This window comes from Protomyctophum parallelum (genome assembly GCF_964188405.1).
Source record: "Protomyctophum parallelum genome assembly, chromosome: 1".
Taxonomy (NCBI): domain Eukaryota; kingdom Metazoa; phylum Chordata; class Actinopteri; order Myctophiformes; family Myctophidae; genus Protomyctophum; species Protomyctophum parallelum.
The window spans coordinates 11,561,727-11,582,513 of NC_139697.1; the positions used below are offsets into that span (position 1 = coordinate 11,561,727).

Consider the following 20,787-nt stretch of genomic DNA (forward strand, 5'->3'; position numbering starts at 1 on the left):
AAAATCTCCATAAACGTTTAGAATGAAGCAAATGATATATCCTACATGTGCCACCACTATCGCCTATATAGGGCGTGTGTTCCAAAATCACAAATATGTACCGGTAGCTAAAGTAGGCCTAGCTAGCCTGTCAACTTGTATGTCATGCACTGTGACATAAAGAATGAACACCTGATGATATCTTGACCGGATTGCCTATATGTCTCACTATAATAACTTTGCACAATTATGGGGGTGTCAAATAAAGTTATTGGGGTAGTGTGTGTGTGTGTGTGTGTGTGTGTGTGTGTGTGTGTGTGTGTGTGTGTGTGTGGGGGGGGGGGGGTCACTTTACCCATCCGTCCACCCAGGTAGGCTAATACACATGATGTTGTTTGGCTCATCATAATATAAAGAGTGTGTGTTCTTCTATAAAAGCCATGAAACAGATTGACAGGTGGGCTCTGACTTGTCAGGGTGACGCTCTAGAGGGGTGGAGTAACGGAGAGGCCGTGTGGTGTGTGTCTGTCTATCAGCTGAAGCTGTCTAGTGTGTCTGAACGCTCCGCTCCGCGACGCGCATCACCAATGTGTTGTGTGCGCCGCCGAACAACACACACTTCCACTGCGGAGAAACGAGCCCCGTCCCTCCGCTCTGCTCTGCTGCCTGGCCGCGCTGCACGGGGAGTGAAACGAGGCAAACAACAATAAACAACAGCGTTTACTAATACTACTACTCTCCACGGAGTATAGCCTATTGTAGGCCTGCGTTGTTCCCGTTCCCTTCCATATAGGACGGACTTTCTGTGATTCGTCAACTGTCCATGTGAAGAATCGCCCGGACACTCCGCATATCCGTGAGTATTTTTTGAGATGATCCTAAACGATATGTGGGGTGTTTTTCGGTACAGTGCGTGTGTGTCGGGGGGTGGAGATAGATTAGATAGTGTGAACATATAACGCTATTTAATTGCATGTCTGCAGATCTTTGCTGCTAAGGCTAAAAATGACCAATCTCACGTTGATTGATTGACATAGCCTGCTAATGTGTCACTCTTTCTCTTTCCCCTCCTTGTTTTTTCCTAGACCGGAGAAACGGATAGGCACCTGTGTGTGTGTGTGTGTGTGTGTGTGTACGGAGCGAGAGATCACAACAGTTCGGACCGATATTCCAGATCGCCGAGGGAGTTGTGTTACATCGCAGGAATAGTCCTTTTTTTGCTACTTTTGACGCCGAAAAATAGACGGCAACACATTCGCTTCGGGGGTGGTATCCTCTCTGGATGGAACCGCTGCGAGGGGCTGGGGGGCTTTTGGCACATGTCCATATTCCTCCCTGCTGCTAGTAGACAGAAATGTGAACGGAGGTTATCGCCGATTGTTTTTTTTTTCACCCCCCGACAAAACACGCCGCAATGAGTTCATATAATCAACTGTAGTTCACGAACGAAGCAAGCCCCCTGTGTTTTCGAGATCGGACAGATAAACACGATAAAAGATCTCTAGATATAACTTAATCGACGAATAGACTTATTTGCCCTTGTTTCAAAAAAGAAAAATCTTAAAAAAGACGAACGGGGATCTACATTTCCATTTTTAATTTCATCTCCACACAAGGACTAAGGAAAAGACGTTATAGGTTTTCTCTCCTTTTTTGAGTTGGTTTTTCCTCTTCTCTTCGGCTGGCCGTTGTGAATGATCTCTGCATGAAAAGTCAAGCGGAAAGTCTTGCAGCAGTCTACTATGCCGAGGAGAAAGCAGAACGCACCGAGGCGGTCAGAGGGTAAGATATTACACACACACACACACACACACACACACACACACACACACACACACACACACACACACACACACTACATTCAGCATACAGGAACAAGTCTACACACACGCATACACACACTCACACTGAACTCTGAGAGTGTACAAATGGACCCTTATGGGTCCATTTGGTTACATCTGTGCACTCTGAGTTATTATATAACACATTTACAACTATGTGTGTTATTTGTGTTACAATTGTGAAACTTTATGTAAACTCAAAACTGCCTTGCATGCAAGTATGTACATCATGGACACAACTGGACTAGTGGACACACTGTACACTAATGTACATTCACATCCTCTCTATACTATAAACATGGCACCATGGATACTTATAGGTTATGTTAAATAGCCTCTATATAGGCTATCTTTAGCGGGACGGCTGTACATTATTTTCGTTTCTCGGTATCCATCACATTGTGCTGCAATAATTGACGACAACAACATTGTTTCGTTTAGCTACACTACCACCACCACGCTTTATGCTGTGTTTAATTATCCAGGCTGCATCTCATTTTGCAACGCTCCCAAGTTGATCCTCTGATAAGTTGCCAGGATCCAAAAAAAAAAAAAGATAAAACAAACAAAGAGAAAAAAAAAAACAGATAAACATATCTTATAGTCTCTTATCTCCTTTTACAGGCCAACATGTTTGATGTTTGGTCCCAGGAAGGAAGAAAGAAAAAAAACAGCCGCTGATTCTTATTTTTCAGCTTGTGTTCCGCTCGGGGATTGCCATTCTTGATTTGATGCTTGATTGATTGCCTGTCATGCGAAGCCTTTGATCTATTCATTCCTGATAAACATCAGTAAATCATTCGCCACGGAAACGCGCATGCGCTTGACAGCCGGAGTTACTCAAATAGGATAACTTTTTGCCCCTTTCGAGCAGCAAAGAAAAGACAAATTGAAAGAAAAGTTCTTAAAGCGGGATAAATACTTTGTGATTAATACCCGAGGGGGAGGGACGTGGGGGGGCGGTGGTGGGCAAAGAGGAGGGCGTCAGGGCGTGACGAGATCAGAGGGAAGCATGCAGGCCTAAGTACTACAATGTAAACTAGGAAGGCTACCTCATTTTGTTAGCTGACTTTTCTGCCCATGATACAAAACAAAGCTTTGTAAAGAACAGAGGAGTTAGTGGTTGTTATTCTCAGGGTCCACTTTGACCCACAAAGCCACAAGACCTGCAAGTGAGATTAATGACTTCAAAGTTGCGGAAGTGCATGCGTGGTTGGTTATTGGCATTTCATCGTGTCACGTTGATATGACAAACTGAACACTTTTCATAACGCCAAACATTTGACCTGATGGGACAATACTTGCCCCCCTGACTTTCTTAAGGGGTCACAAGTCTCTTCCAAATTAGTTAAATTTCTACCATGATTTCAGTCATTTAACAATGGCTTCTTTATCCTATAAGTATTTTACATCTCATCATAATAAAGATGAGCAAGCACAAAACAATGAAACAGATTTGATTCAAGCCTATACTTTGACTACAAAGCTGCCTTTAAAAGTTGTTCTGTGAGAGATCCATGTACCGGCTGTATGCCTGAATTTGTTTCAAGTCACCGAGAGATGTGAGTGATTGACAGGCATTTCCAAATGATGGGAGACAGCCTTTGAAGTTCATGCGGTAATGACCAAAGCCGAATAAAACAGCTGTAGAATGTTAATCAGCCACTGGAAAAGTGAGGTTAAGCAGACTTAATCAAGGTTGTTAACGCAAGACTTTGAACTCTGTGGGGTTGTAATTTCTAATTGACATGTGGATTTACTGATGGGTAGAGGGAGAAATAGGTTCTAAGAACAAGCCTCTGAAAAGTTTAGTAGTGCACGTTTATACTTCTACCACAAATGGCAATGAAAAGCATAACAAAATAAATTATTTTCCTGAGCCCATTCTCTCATGGTCATTCAACGGAGCTCTAAAGTTGCTCCGCTGCCTCCCAACTTTTACATTTTGATTTAATTGTCTGTTTTTGTGATATACACATGCATCAGTCGTAATGATGGTCAGTACCAACTTGCCAGCCATTTGTCGCCATGCTATTTCCAGTACTTAACATGGTGGCTATGTGCAAGTAGCCTACAGGAGGTTGTCTGTCTTTCTTGGCGACTTTGTGCCTGACTGTCTGCGGTTCATTTGTTACTATCCTCTCTGCATGAAATATTGTACACACCTAAGAATGAGGGCTATTTTTACAAAGCATTACATGATATTTCCGTAACCTAGATTTGTCACTTTGGAAGTCGCACTAGACTAGAACAAAATGTTGCATTCGCTCCTCGGAGGGAAGGGGGTTTTGAATGGTTCTTTTTCTTATGCCGTTTCAAATGGCCTCTGTTTTCATCAGTCACCATGATGATTTCTGCCCCTGTAATGGAACTGCAGCCTGTCCATTTTATGACCGGTGACGATACATCAGTGTTCTTTCGTTTGGAACCACATTGCTGCATCTGTTAGTTTTTGGCAGTTGAGTTCAATGCAGTGCAATTTGAGCAGCAGTGAGTTTTGCTGCAGTCATTTGTCGTCGTTTGCAGTTTTCTCTCTCTCTCTCTCTCTCTCTCTCTCTCTCTCGCTCTCTTATCTCCCATGGGCTCTTTTCTCATTGAAGTGCAGTCCTGTGGAGGTATTATGTGCAGTACCTTATGTTCTAATGTCAAATAAATAATGACGAACAGCAAATTAAGATTATAAAATAAAACGTACATTTTCAAACAACAAGAGTAGGCTAAACAAAAACATCAAGCTAAGTAAATCATATCAGTCCTCAAACCATTGACTATGTTGTGTTTATATTATAAACCCATGCCCGGAGGGAAGGGGACAAAAAAAGGCATTGATGGTGCTGCTGACCTAACTGACTCATTAAATTAGGTCAAGTACCACTATTGTTGCCGTTTTATTCTATATTCTATTACAGTGTTTCACTATTATTGTAGTGTGCAGACAGGCCAGTGTACTTTACAGAGAGATACTAATGTACGTGATGATTAGAGAAATCTTATCGATCAGGATGGGGGTGAGACAACAGTTCAGTTTGTGCCTTGGTATTGAGGTCACGATTTGATTACATTTTTGGTACCGAGGGGGGGGGGGGGGGGGGGAAGAAAGGATCACCGTTGCCAAATGTAATTCTACTTCTTTATATGGTGAGACAAACAACAGGCCTCTCAGGACTATCTGCTTCCACCGTTGGCTCGGTGAATCCGCAAACATGGTGTCACACACAGCACATAATAACTTGACTTCATCATTCAGCGCTTGCCTTTGGCCGTGAAATATGTCAACGATTGTGTCCTTCTGGATTTCTAACATTAACCACATTCAACCTGATCATGTCCCTATTGCTGAGTACGTCATTATAGGCGAAACGTTTTCATTTCATCTGTAAAACATTCTCCAAATTTGTGAAAATAGATCTACAAGCTCACAGCATGCTGTGATGCGACACGCTGTGAGCTTGTACATTGTCGGCTGTTTGGCATGCAACACCATCGCGCGTCAAAGTGACTTCAGTGGCTAATACGCCATTTGGCCTATCACGTTGTCCATACGTCAGCATCCGCTCTAGCTAGTTTGGCCAGAGAAGAATAGGCGGAGCAAATGTTGTGTTCAAATGACGCTGGCCTTAGAGACTGCCATCTTCTCCATGCTCATCTGTTGCAACGAGCAGCGATGGCATGAAAGGTGGCCAAGTTCCCCGTATCGTATCTTGTGTGATATGTTTGTTTACAGAGTCAGTCTTAAAGAATTTTGGAGTGTCTGATCGTGAGCTGAATTGCACATTGGTGCCGTCAGCCGAGACAGATTGGTGGAGTGCCTTGGGTTCTGGGCAGAGGGAAAGAGTGTAGGTCATGATGGGAGAGAGAGGAAAACTGTGTTTTTCTTGCATTGGGGGAAACGTATAAAGTTCACAGGCTGTCTGGATTCACCCAACTAAAAGCAACCAAAGGCGTTTGTCCAGACTGAAGAAACAATGTGCCTATACAAGCAGCAGAGGAAGCAGTGTGAATGTAGTTTATCTATTGACATCCGTGGGCTGCCTTTATTTTCTCCAAACCCCCACGAGCCCACCTCCCCACACGCGCATGCACACACACACACACACACACACACACACACACACACACACACACACACACACACACACCATCACCAACTTCTATGCAAAAACAGTCTCTTAATTATGACTCGAGGAAAGAGGGAAAAAAAAGTTCAGTTTCCATTCTTCCTGACGGCATCGTTAGCCGTGGTCCCTAATTATCTGGGAAGCTGACGGATCACTGACAGAGCCCCGCCGATTAATGCTGACAAATCCAGCAAAGGTGTCAAGTCTGCAAGCTGCCTTGATGTAATCAACTCTGTGTTAGCCACTTCCCATAAACCCCACTCCCACCACCCCAACGCTGCAGCCGTTCCTTCCCAGTATGAACTGAATTGCGGTGCACACACTCGCTGGGCACAGCGTGACAAATGCACCGCAACTGCACGACTAAAGGGCTTGATTATATACTTCATTGCACAAGCCGGTTGGTTGTTGAGCACCAAAAAACGAGCTCACAACCGGCAGCAACGCAATGTGAGCTTGTACATCTGCTCTTTTCGGGGGCGAGACACCGGAGCACGCCTAAGTATAAATCCGCCGTTGCTCTTCACGGACGGACACACACACCATTGGACACCGCAGAGAGGTCATCTAAGGCAAGTGGTCCTCTGTGAAAACCCCTTTTCCTATTTCTCGAAATCAACGGCTCTAATCAGTAAAGCGGGGTACAAACGAGGCTGAGGCGTGAATGCAGGTTGTGTCTGCATTAATGCGTCGCTGAGCAGGGTAGAGACTGTGCATGTGAGAGCATTGCTGCCGTGTTTGCTTTCATTGCGTTTTCATGTCTGCTGTGTATTGTATTAACAGAGAGTGTGTGTGTGTGTGTGTGTGTGTGTGTGTGTGTGTGTGTGTGTGTGTGTGTGTGTGTGTGTGCCCAATGAGGCAGTGCATGTAAAGTGTCATTATTAACAGGTGACATTGACTGAAGAAGTCAATAGATATTTATTATCTCACCACAATACACCACTAGATTCATTTACATCTGGATTCAGAGCAAGTGGGACTTATAACACACACACACACACACACACACACACACACACACACACACACACACACACACACACACACACACAGAGTAAAAACTTAAATGTGCAATCACACTGTACACATTACAGTGTGTGCATGGAGGCACTACCCTCCCTGTTAATTTACTTAAAGATGATACAATGATGCTCTCTCTCTCTCATGCACACACACACACACACACACACCCCCCCACACACACACACATCCCAGCATACTGTACACTGTGCACCCTCTGTCCTCATCTTCATGGAGGTTAAATGACAAATGAAGATCGATGACTGCGCTCTTGTATGAGAGAGAGGGTCGTATTGGAAATATGCTGGAATTAGACTCACGGGCGTAAGCATCACACCACTAAGGAATAACTACCCCTGAACTTAACAAGGGTTTAGGATAGCAGATTCTCCTTTACATAAAGTACACGACAGAGAACAGAGAGGCACATTTGTTGGGTGTGCTTGACTGTGCTTGCTGTGCACAATGCTCGTACACATCCATTCACTTTCATTACATCCTGCATACGAAATGTGAAAGTGCGTGCATGTGCATGCTTGCGTGCGTGCATGTGTGTGTGTGTGTGTGTTGTGATTGCTTTTCTGTGTGTCTATTCATTCACCAGTCTCAAAACTAGACTGAGCCGCAACACAAGCCACAATGCTCTACAGGGGCCGTGTGTAACAAGGAAAGAATCTATGACCTTGACATAGAAGGACTTAGACAGTGGTAAGCAGTCATGTTTTCTACTGCGTCTATCAAAGGATTTACTACTTAGTGAAATGTACCAGAGCCATAGATCCACTGGGGAGCAGAGCAGCAGAGAAAGGCCAGTTTGCCAGGGAAACAACAACAACACCACAACATCAAGTCGAAAAACCACAAAATTCCATTCAGCAAAAACCGTGATGTGTTGATTTATCCCAAGTCTCTTGAGACACGCTGTTGGCTCACACAACTTTTAAAAGGCTTCCGCCTGTCCGTCTTCTGTACATCAGAAGCGCCCAAAAAATGCATAGAAAATATCCCGCCATCAACCCCCGCAAGTCGCATAAGTCCAAGTCCAAATATGATTTCCATTTGACGGAAATCATATTAGTTGAAGCCTATCTACCTCGCTGGTTAGAAGAAATGGAAATTTAAAAAATATTCTTTTTTTTTTGGGCGGATGACGGCTTCCTGTCACAACATTTGTGAGGCAGAGTTACAGACTGTCTGTAGATTGTGGAAGAGTTGTCTTACTTGAGACTAATTTCACCCTGAAAGTGCAAAAAAAAGTATCATTCTTTTTACGTTGCACTGATATAGTACTAACAACTTTTCCCCTGAATAGTGGAGAATGCATCTACTGTATGACAAAGCATTCAGTACATGTAGGCATGCATACAGTAGCTGCCTGAGTGTGTGTATACTGTAGTGTAGTAGTACACAGTAAAGTACCTCAGGGCTCTATAGTAGTGACTTTTCAGCTTTTCGCTCTATACTAAATATCTAGTAGTCTGGACTAGTGAGCTTGTAGATTTCCCCAGAATACAGATGCTTGGGTTGTTTAAGTGGTTTGTACAATAGGCCTACATTCAGAGTTTAATGACCACTGAGGATGTTGCCGTGTCTGTTCACAGATGGATTCATTCCACAGTGCTCTTTTATATTTGAACGTGATAGAATGAATGTGAACGGTATAGGTATAGCGTATTGCAGTCCTCAGATCATTGGAGCGGTAGAGTATATAAATGCTGTAGTTGCAGGGTCACCTATGCACGATCAAAGACAACGCTCGGCTCTCTGCCCGCAGTCATTCGAGAAGGCCGCGGCAAACTATCGTAGGTAGGTAATTGGACATTCAAAATGGGCCAGCTGCATTTGCTCCACACACGCACGCAGGCACGCACGTATGCAAACGCTCACGGACTCTCATAGCTCTGTGCAGTTGTCATTTGTATTCCCCCTACAAATCAGTTTGAGGAAAGAGGACGAAACGGGGGAACAATGAGAGAAAGAATCGGTGGAGTCACAATGTAGAGACAAGGAGACTGGAGGTCCACAGTCAGTACACGCAGAGGTCAGTGCGTTCTCAGGGGAGAGACCCTGTCTCCGTTGCATTCATTCCAGTCACAGCGGTGTCTGTGTATGTGTGAGTGTGTACAGTATGCGTGCATGATGCTTTCACTTGTGTTTTGAGAGTGACATGTCTGTTTTCTGTTTCTGTTTTTTCCTTCTTGACTACAGCAAGCAACCCCATTGTGTGTGTGTCTGTGTGTGTGTGTGTGTGTGTGTGTGACCCCGTGTGTCATTACATTGTATGTTAGTGTGTGTGTTTGTACTGTATGTTTTCGCTTTATTTCTTGGCCAGAGTTTGTGTGCCGTGCCCCGTCGAATCCAAAGCAACGAGGGTGTTCCCAGCCACTAATTTCAGTGTAACATGACATCAAAATGCTTGTGCGTGTCTGTGTGTGTGTGTGTGCGCGCACGTGTGTGTGTTGCTGCGCGCATGCATGCTCGAGCTCCAGCTCACATATGCCCATTATCGGGCTGAGGCCTGTGTGTGTGTTGACTGATGTATGCCAGACGCATGCTGTTATTGGAGAGAGTGAGTAAGGCTCCGGCTGAATGTGACCAGAGAGTCGAGGGGACTCGTCTCTCGAGCACTCAGTCTTGGCTCCAGCCTCCTGCGTAGCGTTTGAGCGATCTTAGAGAAAGTACAGTTATGTGACATTTCTATACATCATATGTCGGGGGGAAACTGGCAATCGAGACAGTATTGTCTTTCATAATAAGTAACCCTGGTGATCAAACCGAGGACAGGATATGGATACAATGGTCTGGTTTGATTTACTGTCGCTCCCCTTAGGGATCCATGTTATAATGTTCTCCCCTTCACCGCTGCACGGAATCAGCAGGTTGAGAGATGTGCTTATTCCCACCGCTATATGTTTCACCAAACTACTGCTGGCGCTGATTGTGACTGATTCACATGCATTTACTAATATATTCACTCTCCTTCGTTCACATTCCCCTCGTTTACCCACTATGTTGATGTGTTGCTATGTGTACAACATGGTGCTTTTCATTACTGCCAGCTGTAAAGCAAATGGGCCTCTATAGGCAGATTTGTTCTTTTGCTGTATAGAATCAATGTGTTGATCATTTCAACTCCCAATATGGGCTTTTCTTTGTGTTATATACTATTAATTAAAAGGTATGTCAGGCAAATTCCCGCCTGGCTTCTAGAGTTTTATTTTTCTATAAGACAAATACTCAATTGTGCAAATGCATTACCTCTCAATTGATTCAAAGTTCACTCCCCAAATGACCCCAATGCAACGCACATGCTCATTTTGCCCTGCTCTGTCACAACATTACAGCTCAGACTACCTCTAAACGTTGTGCTGAGCTGTCACATACAGTAAGTGTTCATTCGGTTATTTCAAACATACAAAAGGTTGTCTTTGACCGAGTGAAATAAACACCGGCGCAATCAATAACGAAGGGATTGTGTTGCCGACCGTAGTGGTTGCCGCAACAACATGGGCCTCCATGTTGTCTTTGTTTTGCTATCCTAACACAGTGTTTTGGATCTTTGGATCGGATCAGGACCCTTCAGAGGGGTGCGAGCGAGCAAGAGGAAAGGAGAGAAGCAGTTAGGGAGGGGGAAGAGGGACCCCATGAAAGAAAAAAGGTATTAAAAGTGACAGACGAATAGGACCTGGGTAGAAATTCTCCCGCGGCAGCTGTGACTGCTGCCATTGCTCTTGACAGGTGTCAATTAAGAATTACTGCCGAGGCCCCCCTAGTCATTTTTTTCTAGCCCAGCTGTCTGTCTGCGTGCCTTTGTGAGAAATAACACTTTACCCTTGTCATTGTGTTAGCGCTTAGCCGCGGTCGCCCTAGAAAATGAGTGCATAGCGGGCGCGCTAATCGATAACTAGTGTATTAGCAATTATTCTGCCCATTGATTTACGGTGGGGCGCCAACTCCCACTGTGTTGTCATTAGCCGTTGATTATATATGGCTGTGCTAGGCTACGGACACAAATGTACACATGCACATAGTCCAGTACGCACACTTCCATGTCTGTGTTGCCAGGTAGATTAATTTGCTCCTATAGCTACGTACTCACGAACCTGTGCATGCACAGAAACCTTCAGCAGATCACCTCCATGTTAGCAAACTGCTGATAATGTTGAGGATGGAGTTTTTAAACAAGGCAGGTCGTAAAGGTACATTTACTCAAGTACTGTATTTAAGTAACATGTTGAGGTACTTTTACTTTTATTTTACTGGAGTATTTCCAAGTATTTCCAATACTTTTACTTCTACTCCATCTACATCTCGGATCCAAACATCGTACTTTTACTCCACTACATTTATTTGAACACTTTAGAACTAGTTAATTTGTAGATTTTGATTAGTTTTACAAAACATGCATTAACCACCTCATTTCGGCCATTTGAAAATAGCCAATCTACAAGCCCACAATGCGTTGCATCGCAATGCATTGTGGGCTTGTAGATTGGCTATTTTCAAAACTTGAATTGCAAACTTGAATAATGACTTTTGACCTTTTGGTTCTGTAAGTACATTTTGATGCCAATACTTTTGTAATTTCTATATTGCAGTATTGATACTTTTACCTAAGTAAAAATTGTGAGTACCGTAAATCCTCTTTTAGAAACCCGGGGCTTTTATTTATCTCAACTAATAAAAACACATTTTGTGTCAGAATGTGTCAGATTTAACCCAGTATGCTTAAACGTGCATGCAGTCACGGTTGTTTAAAAAAAAGGCAGATCTACAAGCTCACAACGCGTTGTGTCAAACAGCTTGCCTCCATTACTCACTAGGCTGTAGGGTAGATTTCATTTGCTTTGTTTTGTATCATTTTCCTTGACAATGGTTTGGTGTTCTGTTTACTCTATCCTCCCTCCTCCAGCTGTAGACTAGACTGCACTCAGTCATTCGTTTTATTGTCCGTAGCCATGAAAAGTCCTCCGCAGCTTCCTCATCCCCAAATGCTCCGCTCCATAACTTGCGTCTCCGTTTGGTTTAGGAGCCATCCTTGCTCTATATTGTTGCATGTAGTTTGTTGTGTTGTCGTGCGCGCCGGCATAAAGTCATGTAGTTTGTTGTTGTGCGCGCCGGCATAAAGTCATGTAGTTTGTTGTTGTGCGCGCCGGCATAAAGTCATGTAGTTTGTTGTTGTGTGCGCCGGCATAAAGTCATGTAGTTTGTTGTGTTGTTGCCATGTGCACCGGCATAAAGTCATGTAGTTTGTTGTGTTGTTGCCATGTGCACCGGCATAAAGTCATGTAGTTTGTTGTGTTGTTGCCATGTGCACCGGCATAAAGTCATGTAGTTTGTTGTGGTGTTGTCGTGCGCGCCGGCATAAAGTCATGTAGTTTGTTGTTGTGCGCACCGGCATAAAGTCATGTAGTTTGTTGTTGTGCGCACCGGCATAAAGTCATGTAGTTTGTTGTTGTGCGCGCCGGCATAAAGTCATGTAGTTTGTTGTGGTGTTGTCGTGCGCGCCGGCATAAAGTCATGTAGTTTGTTGTGGTGTTGTCGTGCGCGCCGGCATAAAGTCATGTAATTTGTTGTGGTGTTGTCGTGCGCGCCGGCATAAAGTCATGTAGTTTGTTGTTGTGCGCACCGGCATAAAGTCATGTAGTTTGTTGTGGTGTTGTCGTGCGCGCCGGCATAAAGTCATGTAGTTTGTTGTGGTGTTGTCGTGTGCGCCGGCATAAAGTCATGTAGTTTGTTGTGTTGTTGCCATGTGCACCGGCATAAAGTCATGTAGTTTGTTGTGGTGTTGTCGTGTGCGCCGGCATAAAGTCATGTAGTTTGTTGTGTTGTTGCCATGTGCACCGGCATAAAGTCATGTAGTTTGTTGTGGTGTTGTCGTGCGCGCCGGCATAAAGTCATGTAATTTGTTGTGGTGTTGTCGTGCGCGCCGGCATAAAGTCATGTAGTTTGTTGTGGTGTTGTCGTGCGCGCCGGCATAAAGTCATGTAGTTTGTTGTGGTGTTGTTGTGCGCGCCGGCATAAAGTCATGTAGTTTGTTGTGGTGTTGTCGTGCGCGCCGGCATAAAGTCATGTAGTTTGTTGTGGTGTTGTCGTGCGCGCCGGCATAAAGTCATGTAGTTTGTTGTGGTGTTGTCGTGCGCGCCGGCATAAAGTCATGTAGTTTGTTGTGGTGTTGTCGTGCGCGCCGGCATAAAGTCATGTAGTTTGTTGTTGTGTTGTCGTGCGCACCGGCATAAAGTCATGTAGTTTGTTGTGGTGTTGTCGTGCGTGCCGGCATAAAGTCATGTAGTTTGTTGTGGTGTTGTCGTGCGTGCCGGCATAAAGTCATGTAATTTGTTGTGGTGTTGTCGTGCGCGCCGGCATAAAGTCATGTAGTTTGTTGAAGTGTTGTCGTGCGCGCCGGCATAAAGTCATGTAGTTTGTTGTTGTGTTGTCGTGCGTGCCGGCATAAAGTCATGTAGTTTGTTGTGGTGTTGTCGTGCGTGCCGGCATAAAGTCATGTAGTTTGTTGTGGTGTTGTCGTGTGTGCCGGCATAAAGTCATGTAGTTTGTTGTGGTGTTGTCGTGTGCGCCGGCATAAAGTCATGTAGTTTGTTGTTGTGCGTGCCGGCATAAAGTCATGTAGTTTGTTGTTGTGCGCGCCGGCATAGTTGTCGTGCGTGCCGGCATAAAGTCATGTAGTTTGTTGTGGTGTTGTCGTGCGCGCCGGCATAAAGTCATGTAGTTTGTTGTTGTGCGCACCGGCATAAAGTCATGTAGTTTGTTGAAGTGTTGTCGTGCGCGCCGGCATAAAGTCAGGCTACTGACAGTCTGTCATCATGACAGGTAGGGGCGCTGGGGCAGCGACGCCCACTTAGAAAGAAAATAAATTAATAGAGGCACAGCTTTTAATTGAAGGAGGATAGTATTGGAGGAAATACGGTACTTTCTCCACCACTGAGGTTGAGGACGATAAACACAATGTTTATCCACAGATGAGTTAATACAAGTTCAATCTGGGAACCCGTCTGCAAAACTAGCATAAGTTGTACAAAGCAGCAGAACCAGTACAGCTGACGCTAATGTGATTCTCAAAACGACCCGGGCCCCCAGTTGGATATGTATTAGGCCCCGGATCTCTGGGACAAACTACATTGTAATATAATACTCTTAACTCTTAACTTTGAGAATGTACAAATGAAACCAAACAGACCCTTCCATTTGTACAGTCTCAGATATGCAGACCCCCGGATCCGACGCCGAGTAGTACCAGTGTGCTAATGCACTAAAAAGGTAGGCCTAATGAATTTAGGACAACCTATAACAACAACACTGGCTTTTATTGTATTTCATCTTGCCATTTCATTAGCAGAGACTCTGCTGCTCTCTGCAGTCAACATGGCTGTCCAGATAAAGTGGGAGAGGGATGTATAATGTGTGTTTGCTGGTTAGATGTGGCTGTCATTAATCAATCCTGCACGTTGTCAGCGGAATATTCGCGGGGACACACCTGGACCCGCCGCAAACACGCCGACAGTTTCACTTCACAGTGCTTGGGAATATCAGTGCTGCTGATGGGAGTTTTCTTTTGCTCGCACCTGCATGCAACTTGCAGAAAAACACTGCGCCGCGTAGTTATCGGCCAAGTGTGGCAGTTTACCACTCTCTAAAAGGGGCTGTTCTGGGGGAAAAACGCTCTATGTAGTATGTGATAAATGATCTTTTTGCATTGTTAGAGTTCCTCTTCCTTTGTTTCTGGAGTATAGTTAGCTTGCAGCTAAAATTGCCCGTCTGGTTTCATACCCCCCAAACGCTAACTAGGTAACACAAACTTAACCCATTTACCTGAGACTAGATTTAAAAAAAGGTCTTCTAAATAGACAATATTCTGAAAAACCTTTGTTTCTGTGTCAGTCGTTCTCAAACTATTTCATGTCAAGGACTCCCAAAAAAATATGTAATTGGCCGCCGACCCCAAATCTGAAAATATGTTGTTCCAGTGACCTCCCAGAAGCAAATATTTGAGTAAAAAAAAAAAAAGGGGTTCCGGAAATATTTCTTATCTACTGAAACTATCCAGCGAAAGTCTCCACTATAACTGATGGCGCGCGATCGAAAAGCAATGAATACCTTAATTTCTTTCATTTTTTTCCTACAGTTTACTGTAGATAAGGCATCTGGGAACGGATACAGTTAACTTTGTCCTTGAGACTGGACAGTGGGGGCAGGTCACGTTGCCGTCTGGTGGACTGCCACCACCATCTCTCATTCTCATGTCTCCTCTCCCTGCATCTCCTTATCTCAGTCTACAGTACTTTCTCTCTCTCTCTCTCTCTCTCTCTTCCTCTGTCTGTCTTTCTGTCCCTCTTGTTGTTTTTGTATCTTTACCCCAAACCCACCCCACGTCCTTTCAGCAAGCATTTTTCCCATCTTCCTATAATGTCATCAATCTCTACCATACTGACTTAGATTTCCTGCTTCCCTGCTCAAGATTTTCTCTCATCTTTTACCATCTCCTTTTTTTCCCCCAGCTATCGCTCTTTCTTTGGCTGCTTAAGAGTCAGTGAGTCAGTTATGAGAACATCAATTGAAAAGCTAAATGAGAGGGTCTTTTAGACTTATTGGCTTTGCTCCCATATTTTCAAGGACTCTTTTTCCAATAGCCTGCTGCATTTTGAGAGTATACTGTGTTGTTACACTCTGGTTGTCTCACAAACTCCACAAAGCAATTAAATGATTTCCCATTTTACAGCTGTCACATCTTTTAGTTTATTTCTTTATTTCTTGTGAGCCCCCTTTTCATTGCTGCAATTATTATGCAGAAGGAAAAAAAAGCACCACTCTGGTAGCGAATCAAAAGAAACATTTTATTGGTGGTGTGACTCACTCACGGAGTCGTGATAACATTAACTAGTATGTTGTCGTGGAAAGCCAATGTCGTGGCCGCCACGACCTGGCTGCGGTTAAGCCGCACGGTTCAGTAGCTGCCAACTGCATTGCTGTACCACTTGATAGGCATTTGAAAGGGGATACAGTGCCACAGGGTCTGTTTCAAAAAATGATCATCCACGCCACATGCTCTCCTGAAATTCCTCCCAAATCTTTCCCTCTGAGCCCCCATGTCGTCGCAGACAGTAGCAGTGACGGGGGGTGGGGGGCGGGGGGATGTGATCGGCTGTCGCAGACAAAAACAGTGTAGGGGGGGTTTGGGCAGACCCCCATGTCCTACTGCCACTGATGATTCCTGCTTAACTTTAACTTTAGTCTGCCACACACAAGCCAACCAGTCTGACTTGTCTGCCTAATGATTGACTGAGAGGGTGTCTGTCTGTCTGTCTGTCTGTCTGTCTGTCTGTCTGTCTGTCTGTCTGTCTGTCTGTCTGTCTGTCTATTTGACAGTCGAGACAGATGTTGGTCTGTCTCTCTGTCTCTCTGGCCCATCTGCCTTCAGTCTGTCACCATGGTAAAGGCACTGTAAACAGCGGGGATGCCAAGGGCTTTTGTATCTCCCACGATAAGCTAATTAATGTCTAAACCTGCCTGTCAATCTGTCTCTGGTGTTTTGTTCCATATTGGAACATGTTTGAACCTTTGAGTTAAAAGTTTTATTATATAAAGGGCTGTTCACACCAAGCCCGATAACTATAACTACATAGTTCACCATTGATTGTCTTTGTTAGTCGTGGTGTGAGTTAACTTTATCTTTATCGTTATTTTATTGTGCTTTGTGATAACATGCTAGTTGAAGAGTAAGCATTCGGTTAGCATCAGTGTTTCACATACAACCGGTCCTGCTATAATCACTTAGCCATTTACTGCAAACTTACACACTTGGACCCCAGCGTCCCTATTCTGGGCATGTCATAATAGGTGAGCATTTGGTGACAGCACGCAAACATTTGGTCTAAACAGCACATCGAAAAGTTCACAGCACGTCAGGTTGCGACACATTGTGAGCTGGAGAAGATATTTGGTGGGGGAAAAAGGAGAGGGCCTAGTATAGAACCTTGGGGACTCCAGTCAATGAAGTACTGTATATGGCTACGCTAGACCCAGTGTTCAGACTGGCAGCCCAAATCATATTTGTGACTAGCCATTTCAGGGTTGCATTGTTTGTATGAGTTCTGAACAGCAAAACACTGCATGGAAACGGATTGTTTTGCTAATCAGATTTCCTTAGCCTTGTTCAGACTGCATAAAACCAGTCTGACTCCAATCTGGGTTCCAAAATCAGATTTAGGCTGGATTTGGGCAGAGTAATATAGTAAGAGAGTGGCGACACTAGCGTTGACTCCCATTGTAACAATGGAATGCGGAAGTGCTCATTGTATCTCAATGGGATAGTTCCAGCCATAGGAGCAATGTTTGGAACTATAGCCCATAGGCACCTGCTTTGCGGCGAGATCAAAGCGTGTCGCTTACTCTCCTACTCTCCACTCTGGATGTGGGTTGCCACTGAGCGGTTAAATAACAACGCAGATAATTTGACGTGTAGAAGAGTAGACTGAGTCATCATCCATGTGACGGTTTGACAGCGGACATCCATCCAGCACACAAACATACTGGCGGACACATGCAGTGTGCTCGCTGTACAAGCATACAGTAGTGATGGTAGACGGAGTACAGTACAAGTTTGTTGCATCACCAGCTGATGCTGCAAATAGCTGAACACAGGTGACAAACCTGCCTCTCTCGACTATCACGTCTCTGCCCACAATTATTTATAGTGTCCTGAAATAGAATCGTAAGACATCCAAACTAAGGCCTGCTGAGCATTTGTGCTAAATGGCAAGAATTCTGCACAGGTTGTAAATCATTTCTTTGTCTTATGGGTCATTTTTTTTGGTACACTCCCATAGTTAAATGAACGCTCTAGATTCTGCTATGTATCTTTTTTTTGCAGCCAGTATTGTCTTTCAGAGTATGATGGCTCCATAGCACAACGTCTCTCTCTCTCTCTCTCTCTCTCTCTCTCTCTCTCTCTGTCTCTCTCTCTCTCTCTCTCTCTCTCTCTCTCTCTCTCTCTCTCTCTCTCTCTCTCTCTCTCTCTCTCTCTCTCTCTCTCTCTCTCTCTCTCTCTCTCTCTCTCTCTCTCTCTCTCTCTCTCTCTCTCTCTCTCTCTCTCTCTCTCTCTCTCTCCCTCTCTCTCCTCTCTCTCTCTCTCTCTCTCTCTCTCTCTCTCTCTCTCTCTCTATTATGCATGGAGGAGCAGGGCAGAATGTCTGCATGACCAGGGACACAGAGCATGACAGGAGTGAGTGAGGCATTAGCGTGCGTGTGCGTGTGTGTGTGTTGTGTGTGAGAGCGAGAGAGAGAGGGGGGGGGGAAGCTATGGAAGAAGGAGCATGAAAGACACAAAAACAAAAGAGGGGTGAGCACAGGGGAGTGCGAGGGAGGTGGAGAGATGCAGGAAGAAGCAAAGCAGTGAAAAAGAAATAACCGAAGGGGCTCGGGACGGGAAATAAGGGAGAATAAAAGGAAACGAGAATGAAAAGGTATGGAGGTGTGGAAAAAGGAGACGAGGCATAGAGAGAGAGGAGGGGGGAGGGAGGGAGGGGTGTCATCCATGGCTGCCACTCATCACTCACAGCTTAATGACGCCAATGTTTTTTTCTTCTCCTGCCTTTTTTTTCCTTTCTCCTTTCTTTCTGTGTGGGAGGGGGAGGTGCAGCTCGGCCAGCGCCCAATCAAACGGGGTCATTGAGAGTTCACCACCTCCAGGTGGGGTTTCCCTTTACTAGGACTGATAACCTGCTGCTTGCGTGCGTCTGCGTGCGTCTGCGTGTGTCTGCGCATATCCGCTTTACCAAACTTGTGAAGACCAGTTTGAGACAAAAACGCCCAGTCTATAGTCAGAGCTTTTTGTAAAGTAAGCAACATTTTTTGCAATGCTGTCATGTACATTTACAATACAAAATCTATTAAATAGGTTTATTCTGCAACACAATTTCATAGAGATGTCCCTGCTTCATCTCTCTCTCTCCGCTAAGGGGTCCTTATCCTAAAAACACATTGTAGACCCCCGTTGTAGGTCTTTGAGAGAGAGAGCGAGAGCACATTTGTTTGTTTGGATGCCAAAATAAAAGGCTTGAGAGAAGAATAAAACATTGTGATGTGAGCTTTGAAGGACGACGGCTCTTTTAAACATGTCGGGGGGGATTTGTGTGTCTTACCTGTCAGCCTTTCAATTGGAGAGAGGAAACGGTGTTTATCAGAAACCACGCCATCGAGGAGGACGACCCCAGGACACGTGTGTGTGTGTGTGTGTGTGTGTGTGGTGTGTGTGTGTGTGTGTGTGTGTGTGTGTGTGTGTGTGTGTGTGTGTGTGTGTGTGTGTGTGTGTGTGTGTGTGTGTGTGTGTGTGTGTGTGTGTGTGTGTGTGTGTGTGTGTGTGTGTGTGTGTGTGTGTGCGTGCGTGCAATCTCGTGTGTGTGTGTGTACACATGCTCCTCAATTTGTTTGTGTACCTGTATCTTTTGTGCCCGTTTGTCTGCAACAAAAAACATGCTATTTTGCCTGTCCTTCTGGGATTGGCCTGATTCCTATTCCAGCTTTTAGAGTTTTGATTTTTGTCTTTGAGTGCGCTCGTGTGTGGTGTGCACGTGTGTGTGCGCCCGTGTGTGTGTGTGTGTGTGTGTGTGTGTGTGTGTTCGGATCAGCCTGTCCTCTCATTCATCGCCTGTTTCTGGGAAGCGTCAGCCATTTAAAACCCAAACGGCTCGCTTTTTTCTACCCTCTTCAACTCCTTGCACCAAATTTGGGGAACAGCTGGGGAGGCCGCGGCGATGATTTGTCTCTCTCTGCCCGTCTGCCTGACAGGTTGAGAGCACACACGCACGTGCACACACACACACACACACACACACACACACGCATACACATTCTACGCACACACTCACTCAGGCATGCACACACAGTACAGTATGCACTCAGTTACACACACACACCTCCATGTACACACTCACTCATGCATAAACTCAGGCGCACACACACAGACACTTACTGACAGACACGCGCAATTCCACATTGACTCCAGAACACACACACACACACACACACACAACACACGCACGTGTGCACACACACACACACACACACACACACACACACCACGTACAGACTCTCACACAGAGACCCATATAAGAGGCCATGTTCTCGGGGGCGCTGCCAAAACGCTCTGATTTCCTTTAGCCTGGGCGGCCATACATCAGCTTGGGGCCTCCCAGCCCGGATGGCAGGGGCTGACAGAATGACATGTGTCATTTATCAAACGAGGGGCGCCAGGCCTGGGGAAGAGAGCAGACCGCCGCGTGACAAAGCCCCCGAGAGCGCTCTCCTCTCCTCTCCTCTCCCCCGCTCCGCAGCCAGGAGTGTGTCATGTGATAGACACTATACTATAGACAAAACCTAGAAGGAAATATCTGACCCACACTTTTACTCCACGTGTACAGAATAGATGCCGGAATCGCTTGTTTTCGCCCAAGAAAAGTGTGAAATGAACACAACTTAAAAGTCGCTGTGGATGACTCATGCAGTGGTGGAAAGTGCACTTACTTAAGTACAATTTTGAGGTATTTGCTTGATTATTTCCAATATCCAATGCTTTTGCTCCGCTACATCTGGGATCCAAATATTGTACTTTTACTCCACTACATTAATTTGAAAACTTTAGTTTACTTTGTAAATTTGGATTATTATTACAAAACATAATTTACCCACTTTAGCCCTATATATATATTTTGGCCATTTGAACATAGCCGATCTACAAGCTCACAATGTGTCGCATCGCTCGTAGAAGATTTGTCAAAAGATTTGTATACATTCCGAGCATAATTTCTGCATAATGA

General features: G+C 44.9%; 1 protein-coding gene across 1 annotated transcript in view; it reads left to right on the forward strand.

Annotated features, from left to right (window-relative positions):
- Positions 1-599: 599 nt before the first annotated feature.
- tshz1 (teashirt zinc finger homeobox 1) overlaps positions 600-20,787 on the forward strand; it is a 38,290-nt gene continuing 18,102 nt past the window's right edge. Inside the window, exons 1-2 of the mRNA XM_083771187.1 lie at positions 600-835; positions 1,065-1,761. Coding sequence (XP_083627313.1) covers positions 1,722-1,761 — 40 coding nt within the window. The 5' untranslated portion in view covers positions 600-835; positions 1,065-1,721. The remainder of the gene's footprint in view (positions 836-1,064; positions 1,762-20,787) is intronic.